Here is a 10,367-nt window from a genome sequence, read left to right on the forward strand (position 1 = left end):
TCTGCTTTGCCAAATTTCAGTGACAAAGGTCTGTTTCCTGCAGACCTCCTCCTGGATGTACCTTTTCATCTCTTAAAACTGAAGTAAGGGGCTGTGACCAGGCAGCCTGGAGGAGCCTCATTAGGGGGTTAAGGGAGGGAGGGTGGGAAAGACACTCCTCCCATTTTCCCTGAGGGTAAAGGGATCTCCTAGGGATGCGGAGGAGCTTGGAATAAGTCAGCAGTACAGAGAGCAGGACTGGTTGCATCACTTCTTTTTCACTTCTGAATAAACCGTTTCTGAGGCTGTTAAGGATGGAGAGGCTGAAGTTGGTTTCTTTGATTCCTGGACATTGAAGTTCAGGGAAGAATATGCAACTTCGTCAATCTGAAAGGCAGGAGCAGGGGTCAACTGAGTCAACATCACAGGCCAGGCCCTCACCGTGTCTACTGTGATTCAGCACCAAATGCTTTCGGCACTTTGAAACTTTAGGCTTAGGAGGAGGACTTTTGTTACCCATTATCTCTGCTTGCTAACATCCTGTTGAATGATCGTTAGGAGAGATAGATTATGGAATTCTACAATGGAATACGATGATACAGCAGTGAGAACAAATGAACCACAAAAGCATACAGTGATATGGATGAATCTCTTGAAACAATTTTGAATGAAAGAAGCCAGACACGTGTAAGGACATACTATGTTTTTCATTTATGTAAGAGCATAATCGGGGAAAATTAATTCAGTGCACTGGAAGTGAGGAAAATGGTTACTATTTGAAGGGAAGCACCTGAACCCCTGGAGGTCTTTTTTGGCGGGGTCTTTTTTTTGGTGAGGGGATGACATTATTTTATTTATCAATTTGGATGCTGCTTACATGGGTTGTATAACTTGTGAAGAGTTATATTGTTAAAATACAGTTTAAGCACTTTTTAGTATATTGTATATTCTACTGAAGGTTAAGATGAGAAAAATTCAGTAAAGGAACTAAGACCTCAGAGCCATTAGAATGGAAATGATCATTTGACAGTAAGAGCAGGGTCAGATTGGAGGCAGAGGAGGGAGGATAAGCCAGTGCCTTCCTTGTGCTGGACATTGTGCTGGTTGCTTTACATTTGTTATAATGTTTAATTCCTTGACCTTCTCTTCAAGGTAAGCATCATGACAGTTTTACAGATGACAAAACTGAGGATCAAAGAAGTTAAGCTACTTGCCCAAGGTCATGGCTAGGATTCAAGTCCACATTCTTGCAGTGATGTAGACGTGCGGAAATAATTAACCAATACTTCTTTGTTTGTTCTAAAGTGAGGAACTTTGACCCAGAGTGGATCTTATATTGTCTTCATGAATAACCCATTCTACACAGAGATATTTCCATGAGAAAATGAGCTGGTGAAACTGGCTGTGCTTACCTTGCTGGGTGAGTTGTCAGAATGTCCCTGACCTGGGGAAGCAAAAGAGAGTTACCAACCCATGAAAATGCAGAGCTCACATACGGCCTCAGAACGCGGTGTTCCTAAGGGGTTGTGACTTCTGGCTGAAGGAGGTGACAGGTGGTGGGAAGGTGGGCTGTGGAGGTGGCCCATGATCACTTAAGGAATTTGCTTCCCTCAGTCTGTGGTCCAGACCCCAGGGCATTAGACCAAGGAGGGGCAGAAGGCCTCAGTTCACTTCTGAAGATTTCTTCAAGTTCACAAGGCCTGAGATTTGCCCTGGTGTTTCTCAGCAACAGGATCAAGTGGCAGGGAGGGACATTGAGGCCGACAGCACCCAGAGCACCAAAGGCAGGGAAAGTCTCACCAAAGGAGATGCCCACATCCATAAAAGAGTCCAGAGGGGGAAGGATTAAGGATGAAGAAATGGCTCCTGGAAACACGACCAGCTCATGGCCTGCTGGCCTGTCTGGCCTAAGGGGAGTGAGTTTCTCTCCTGGTGCTGCGTCTCAGGGGAATCTTTTGTGGCTAGGAAGGGTGTGAGGACCTATGTCAACTTAAGGTTGGTAAACTGAGATACCCTCTAAAAATGCAGAAAGTAGGGAAATGTTTGGGTATCAGGATTCTCTGCTAGGGCAGGGCACCTAGGGGAACATACCAGCCTCCACTGGGTGAGCAGGTTTGCTCACTATGGTTGGAGATTAAAAGTTTGTGCTGTTTGAGATCATGCTGGTCATTTGCCCTAAATAAATTCCAGATGCTGTTATTCCCAGGCATAGGATCTTTGCTCCTTGAATTAGGAAGGACACTGTCAGCATGATCCCTTGGGGCTCCTCAGTGTTCATTTATTCCTTGGTCAGTACTCTTTCCTCTCAGGCCCTCCTTCTTCAATCTATGTATGATCTCTGCTAATGTTTACTTGTTCCCTGTTTGCTGGCCCTTCACGTTTTGGGTGACCTATACAACTGTTTCTGAGCCTGTTTCTACCCTGACGCCTTTCCCCTTTTGTAGGAAGATGCTGGTTATTTCTCACTTTATTTATTGCCTAAGAGGCCTTTCGTTGTGTCTGCTTTTCTTAGGTTCTCTTCCTGTCCTATCCCCCAGTCCTCTCCTGCTACTGTTGTCCACTGGGCATGTGATTCCCTTCCTCCCGCTTCTCCTTTCATTTCCTCATTAGTTTTCTTCTTGGATCTTGGCTTCTCTGACTGGAGACAGAAGAACACAATGGCTCTCACTCCTCTAAACCAGATGGGGATGGGAATAACCATGTCCGAGAGAGTGGGTTAGGGGAAGCATGAAGACCAGGGAAGAAGAGACCCGCAGGAATTAGTGCTGGGAAGCAGAGCTTTAGGAAGAATGAGGAGCCAATCCAGGCCAGACACAGAGATGAAGTCTCCTTCCCTCTCCCAAGCGTGGCAATTAGCCTTGGAGAAAGTGGAATGAGAGGAAAGGCATCATACCTTCCAGTATTTCTGATGTACAGAAAATACACCAGGGCTGCCACGGCTCCAATCACGATGCTGGCAATAGCACCGTCTGAGAGGCCAGAAGAACTTCCTTGTGTTGAATCATCTGTCATGGAGAGAAAAGAGAACAGTGAATGAAGGTGACGTTGTTTTACAGTGGAAAGTGCTCTGGGAAACAACTCTCAGTATAAAAAAATCTCCACTTGTTTCTTCAAGGAGTAAATTTTCTGTGGGAGGTTGCTGTGAGGGGATTAGCCAACTATATCCTTGCAGTTCTTTTCTCTTTGACTGTATGTCTAGGTTGATGGTCAGATTTGCCTCAGTTCCATCCTGGCCTTTCTGTACTCAGATATTTTTGAAGCCTTTAGAAATGTAAGAAGGATTGATGGCGTTTTTTTGTTTTTTTTTTTTTTGTTTTGTTTGTTTTTTTTTTTTTTTGTATATTATGACTTCTTACCTTTTCATGGCTGCATCTTTCCCTGAGCACCATCCATGAATATGTGCCTCTCAAGTGTCTTGTGGTGGGGACTTAATTGATGGAACTCTGAATTCACTACCCCTTTGCACAGAGACTACCCTTCCCACGGGCTCCCAGCAGGGATACGAAATCAACCCCAATTCTGTGAGAAATGATTTTTCTGTGATGAGTGACTTTAGTTCAAGGACTTCCCGCCAGCTTTGCAGACAGTCTCTAAAACTGCACTGTAATCGAAAACTTCCTTCCTTCCCTTTCTCTTTCTCAAGAGTCAGATATATCATGGTCTGAGGACCCTGCCAGCTTCCTCCCTCTCCTGCCCCGCTTTCCTTCACAGGCATTTTCGGCAATGAATGTCTTGATGTCTAATCCTATCTTGGCTGCATCTCATGGGATGAAAACTAACATACTAGATATGAAACGCTGCATTCAACTCCTTTTTTTCTTTCCCATAGTTAGTCAGTAACATGTCCCATTGGTCATTTGTGTTATGCCTTCCTTCCCAAATAGATATAATACCTTTTGCCTCTGTTTCTTCTTTTTAATTTTGTTTGGCCTCACCATTCTACTCAAGATGAAAATTAATGCTGGAGTTGCTACTGTTAAGAGGTACTTACTATGTGCCAGGCTCTGTGCTACATATTTCCCATATATCTCATTTAATTCATATAATAACCCTGTCAGATAGACACTATCTCCATTTTACAGATGAAAAAACAGGCTTGCATTGGTGAAAAACCCAAAGTCAAATGGCTAATAAGAGGGGGCCTTAGAGTTAGGAGTCCCTGATTTTATAGAGCCTAATGATAATAGTAGCAATAACAGCAGCTAACATTTATGGAAAATTTCCTCTGTGTGTGTATTTGCTAAGGGTTTAATTGGATATTACAGTAAATCTGTGAAACAATACCATGAAACACGTACTCTTATTGCAGTTTTCTGTTGAGGAATCTGAGCCTTGGAGAAGTTAAGACTCTTGGGCAAGAATTTGTAATTATAAATGCTTGTATTAAGAAAAAAAAAAAGATCTCAAAGCAACAATCTAAATTTACAACTTAAGGGATGAGGGAAAAAAACCAAACTAAACCCAAATATATCAGAAGGAAGGAAATAATAATGATTAGAATGGAGATAAATAAATTAGAGAATGGAAAAATAATAGAGAAATCAGTAAAACCATATTTGGTTCTTCAAAATGATTAACAAAATTGACAAATCTTTAACTAGATTGACTAATGAAAAAAGAGAAGATTCAAATTACTAAAATCAGAAATGAAAATGGGAACATTAGTACCAATTCTACAAAAACAGTAGAAGTGTAAGAGTACTATGAGTAATCATATGCCAGCAAATTGGATAACTTCTATGAAATGGACAAATTCCTAGAAACAAAAGCTATAAAGATGCAGTCACAAAGAAATAGAAAATATGAACAGACATATAAAGTAAGGAGTTAAATCAATAAAAACATTTGACAAAATTCAGCATTCTTTCATGATAAAAACACTCAAACAAGGAAAGAAGGAAGGAAACCACCTCAATATGATAAAGGCCACATATAGAAAACCCACAGCTAACAATCATCCTCAGTGGTGAAAGATTGAAAGTTTTTCCTCTAAGATCAGGAACAAGACAACAATGCCTGCTTTTCCCACTATTCAAAATAGTATTGGATGTACTACCCAGAGCACCTAGGCAAGAAAATGAAATAGAAGACATCCAAAATGGATAAGAATAAAATTATGTCTGTTTGCAGATGGCACAACTTTATGTGTAGGAAACCCTAAAGATTCCCCACAAAACTGTTAAAACTAATAAACTAATTTAACAAAGCTGCAGGATACTAAATCAACATGTAAAAGTCAGTCATTTCTGTACATAAACGAAGAAACATTCAAAAAGGAAATTAGGAAAATTTTATTTACAATAGTATCAAAAAGAATGAACTACTTAGGAATTAGCCAGAGAGGTAGAAGATTTATACACTGAAAAACTATAAATAAACACTGCTGAAAGAAATTAAGGAAGACATAAATAAATTGGAATGTCCATGGATTGGAAGACTTAACATTATTAAGATGACAGTATTACCCAAAGTGATCTAAGATTCACTGCAATCTCTATCAAAATTCCCCAATGATTTTTTTTTTGTTGCTGAAATAGAAAATCAACCATAAAATTCATATGGAATTTCAGGAGACACCCAATAGCCAAAACAACCTAGAAAAAAAGAACAGAGTGGGAGGACTCACACTTCCTGATTTCAAAATTTGCTGCAAAGCTACAGTAATGAAAAGTGTGGAACTAACATAAGGACAGACATATACAACAATGGAATAGGAAGGTCAGAAATAAACCCTTACATATATAGTTAGATGACATTGATGAGGGTGTCAAGACCATTGTCTGAGGAAAAGAGTCTTTTCAACAAGTTGAACTGGGAAAACTGGATATTTACACAAAAGAATGAAGTTGAGCCCTTACCTAACACCATATACAAAAACAAACAAAAAATTAACTCACAATGGATCAAAGACCTAAATGTGAGAACTAAAACGGAAGTAAAACAGAGGGTGACAGCGTCATAACTTTAGATTTGGCAATACTTTCTTGGATAGGAAACCAAAAGCACAGGCAAGAAAGAAAAAACTGATAAATTGGACTTCATCAAAATTAAAAAGTTTTGTGCATCAAAGGATACTATCAACAAAGTGAAAAAGCAACCCACAGAATGGGCTAAATTAATTGCAAGACATATATCTGATAAGGGCCTAATATCCATAATATGTAAAGAGCTATTACAATTCAACAACAACAACAACCAAATTTAAAAATGGGGAAAGGAACTGAAGAGACATTTCTCCAAAGAAGATATACAAATTGCCAATAAGGATATGAAAAGATGCTCAACATCACTAATCATTAGAGGAATGCAAATCAAAACCACAGTAAGATATCACCTCACACCGTTTAGGATGGCTATTAAAAAAAGAAAACAACAAGTGTTTGCAAGGATGTGGAAAAATTGGAACTTTTGTGCACTGCTGGTGGAAATGTAAATGGTGCAACCATTATGGAAAATGGTATGTATGACCCAGGAATCCCACTCCTAGGCTTGTATCCAGAAGGAAATCTACTTCAGGATGACACCTGCACCCCAATGTTCATAGCAGCACTATTTACAATAGCCAAAACATGGAAACAGCCTAAATGTCCATCAACAGGTGACTGGATTAAGAAGATGTGGTATATTTATACAATGGAATACTACTCAGCCATAAAAACTGACAACATAATGCGATTTGCAGCAACATGGATGCTCCTGGAGAATGTCATTCTAAGTGAAGTAAGCCAGAAAGAGAAAGAAAAATACCATATGAGATCGCTCATATGTGGAATCTAAAAAACAAAAACAAAAACAAACAAACAAACAAAAACAAAGCATAAATAAAGGACAGAAATAGACTCACAGACAGAGAATACAGACTTGTGGTTACCAGGGGGGTGGAGGGTGGGAAGGGATAGACAGGGATTTCAAAATTGTAGAATAGACTACACTGTATAGCACAGGGAAATATACACAAAATGTTATGATAACTCACAGAGAAAAAAATGTGACAATGAGTGTGTATATGTCCATGAATAACTGAAAAATTGTGCTGAACACTGGAATTTGACACAACATTGTAAAATGATTATAAATCAATAAAAAAATGTTAAAAAAAAAAAAGAAAATGGTATGGGAGTTCATCAAAGAGTTGAACAAAGAATTGACATTTGATCTGGCAATTCTACTACTTCTAGGTATGTGCTCAAAAGATTGAACAGATGTTTGTACACCCATGTTTAAGCAGTGTTGTCACAGTAGCCAAAAGGTGGAAATAATCTAAAAGCAATCAACCTATGAATGATGAACAAAATATGGTGTATATATATATATATATATATATATATATATACACACACACAAGGAAATATAATTCAGCTTTTAAAGGAAATGAAATTCTGTTATGCTATAACATGGATGGCACCTTGAAGACATAATGCTAAGTGAAATAAATTAGACCCCAAAGGACAATTATTGTATGATTTCACTTATACAAAATAACTAAAATAGTCAAATTCACAGAGACAAAGAAAATAGAATGGTGGTTTCCAGGGTTTAGGGTGTGGGAAGGGGGAGTTATTGTTCAATAGAAACAGAGTTTTAGTATGGTAAGGTGAAAAAGTTCTGGGTGGATTGAGTTAATGATTGCACAACAGTATGAATATACCTAATGCTGCTGAGCTATACTCTTAAAATCGTTAAAATTATATTTTATGTATATTTTACCCATTAAAAATGGTAACAGGAAAAAAGGAAGAATCTTGTGAAAGATCACACTAAAATGCCAAATGCAGGATAAGAAATTAGGTATATCTGATTTAGAGACTGAGCTCTTATCCATTTTGCCATTCTGTTTACTACAATGGTCTCTTATTTGATATTCTTCGCCCTGTGACCTGTATCTAATTTGCATCCACTGGTAGGGTAGTCCTCCCAGGAAGATGCAGCATGGGGCAAGTGGTCACTCACAGGTCACATCCAGGCTGAGGACGTCACTCTTGCTGGAATAGCCCAGGTTGGAGACCTGGCACTGATAATTCCCGGCATCCTCCCTCCTGACAGGGTGTATGGTGAGGGTGCTGTTGCCCTGGGACAGCTTCATCCTCTCTGTGAGCAATAGACTCTGGCCATTGAAGAGCCAGGAGATGGAGATCCCAGTGTCATTTGTAAGACAGGTCAGGAACACGGTATCCCCATGTTCTGTGACAGTGGTGTTGCTGGCTTGGATGGAGGGCTGTGCCACTGGGTCTGCGAAGAAACAGAGGAGGTGACTGGTCTGGGGCCTGGGGCCACACTCCTTCCTCAGAGATCTCAGCCACTCCTGGGGTCCAGTGAATTCTGTGGAGGTGACCCAGAGGATGGCCCTGACCCTGTGAACAAGGTCGTGGGTCTCTCTTCAGTGATAATCTGTGAGGAGGAGACTGCTCTTCCTCTCTGAAACCCAGACACCCCAGGATGGCCCCTGGCCAGTCTCCATGGACATCTCTGTGGTATCAGTACCAGGAACCGCTTCTCAGCCCATATGTCTAGCATCCTCCTTATCAAGTGGAGTTTTTCATTAACTTTCATTGACCTTTTTCCCAGAATTTTCTTGACTTTAAAAAAATTCCATTCCCCTTCCCTGTATACACTTCCATGTATGTTGGGGAAGGCAGGCTTGCCAGCTCTGTGCATCTCTGGGCCAAGGGAACTTTCCATAAAGTAGGAGAGGAATTTAATTCTTGTTAAATAATTTACTAGGGAATTAAGGTGGCCCAACCCAGTCTCCTGGCCTATAGAAGGGTTATAATATCCCTCTGATCCAGGAACAATCTTGTTTTTAGAATCCCCTCATTTTCATTCATCCTAAGTCTGAGACATTAACCTGATTCTCCCATCACAGGATGGTGATCCTGAGCCTCTCAAGACAGGAGCAGCTGTTCCCTCCCAGTCTTGACTCAAGGCTAGGCCTGCCCAGATTTGGCTGGGCCAGGAGGTCATGGCCAGTCTGGTATCCACGGGTGAGGGTCCATGTACTTGGACCTGAGAGGAGTGGGTGTGGCCTGGCCTCTGTCTGTGTACATTTGGGCAAGCAAACTGGGCCACATAGAAACAGAGATTACTCACAGAGGACGTTTATGGTGAATGGGTCACTGCGGCCGGCACTCACTGGGTTCTGGGTTTCACACACATAAGGTCCAGTGTCATTCCTTGTGACATGGAGTAAAGTGAGAGTCTTGTTGTCCTCGGACAGTTCCAGCCTGGTGCTGTCAGGGAGGCTCTGATTGTTGATCCACCACATGTAGGTGGTGTTCTGAGTCTCAGGTTCACATGTTAACACTACCGTGTCCTCGTGCTCCAGGGGGTTCGAGTTGTTGCTGGTGATGATGGGTGTGGGTAACTTCGCTGTGAAGATAACAGAGAAAACATTGCCTCTTTCATAACTGATTCCTCCAAAAGCATCTTCAATCAGAGTCGTTATCTCTTAACCTCTAAGCCAAACTGAGTCCTTAAAGAATAAGGCAGGTCTGTGTATCACAAGACAAATGCATGAAACTCTGAGCTCACTGAACATGTGCTCTGTCTGGGAGGAAGCACAGGCTTCCTCAAGTGTCAATTAAGTATCAGTGTTTGATAGCTGAAACATAGGCCTGGGAGGTGAGATTGCCTGTTTCATCTTCTGGTTTTTCACTGACCTGGTGACTACCTGACCGACCTTGAGGTGCTCACCTGGAACGTGTGGGTCCTGAGTCCCTTCAAGCTGCACAGACCTACCCTGCCTGGTGGGGATGTGTTTTCACTGAGGCCTCAATTTCCAAGGTACCCTGGAGATGGGTAATGATGGACCATCTCATGGTCCTTAAACCTTGAGAGAACCAGGCAGCATGGTCTGGAACTGGGTGTTTGAGCAGAAATAACACACAGGAAGACCACAAGCAAGCCTGGCGTTCAGTTCAGTATTCAGTCTGCAGGGCCATGAGGGGGACAGGCAGGAGCTGATTGTCTTTGGCAGCAGAACCAGAATCTCTTCCCTTGGTCTTTAATGTCTCTTCTCCCATTATTTAGGGCAGGTGAGGACCGTGTCAATCTTTCCTGAATACTCTTAGACAGTAGCAAATACAGACAGGGTGAGTTGTGGAAAGTGAGGGACCATGAACTTGCAGAAAATTTGGGCCTCATTGACCACCTGTTTTTGGCAATTATGAGGTAGAAATCTGAGTAGAAGTTAAATTCTGAAAGAATATGTGAAAATCATTATTAATGCCCCAAAGATCTAAGACCAGTTTCTGAGGAATACCTCTGTAAGGTCTTAGACCAAGTTCTGCAGTCCAACCAGGATCACATTATGTCAAAGGAAGATGCCAAAGTGGTTTGATCAGGAACTACCTGGGTAGAGATACATGAGTCCTGTTAAACTGCAGAATTGA

The 10,367-nt window shown here is 41.2% G+C and overlaps 1 protein-coding gene across 1 annotated transcript; it reads right to left on the reverse strand.

Annotated features, from left to right (window-relative positions):
- Positions 1-232: 232 nt before the first annotated feature.
- LOC106728489 (carcinoembryonic antigen-related cell adhesion molecule 1-like) lies at positions 233-9,514 on the reverse strand. The gene is made up of 6 exons (XM_032487401.1): positions 9,508-9,514; positions 9,063-9,345; positions 7,930-8,330; positions 2,873-2,984; positions 1,392-1,423; positions 233-366 (listed from the first exon to the last, which is right to left on the reverse strand). The coding sequence occupies exons 1-5, from the start codon at positions 9,512-9,514 to the stop codon at positions 1,408-1,410; spliced, it is 819 nt and encodes a 272-aa protein (XP_032343292.1). The 3' UTR covers positions 233-366; positions 1,392-1,407.
- Between the last annotated feature and the right edge of the window lie 853 nt (positions 9,515-10,367).

The sequence above is a fragment of the Camelus ferus genome, chromosome 9 (genome assembly GCF_009834535.1).
Source record: "Camelus ferus isolate YT-003-E chromosome 9, BCGSAC_Cfer_1.0, whole genome shotgun sequence".
In the NCBI taxonomy this organism is placed as follows: domain Eukaryota; kingdom Metazoa; phylum Chordata; class Mammalia; order Artiodactyla; family Camelidae; genus Camelus; species Camelus ferus.

What these genes read in the sequence shown, in the direction of transcription:
- LOC106728489 (XM_032487401.1), bottom strand. An exon ending in ACCATAAACGTCCTCTGTGA is followed by an intron (nt 8,331 to 9,062) that starts GTAATCTCTGTT and finishes CCTTGTTCACAG; the next exon opens with GGTCAGGGCCATCCTCTGGG. An exon ending in CCTCAGCCTGGATGTGACCT is followed by an intron (nt 2,985 to 7,929) that starts GTGAGTGACCAC and finishes TCTCCATGACAG; the next exon opens with ATGATTCAACACAAGGAAGT.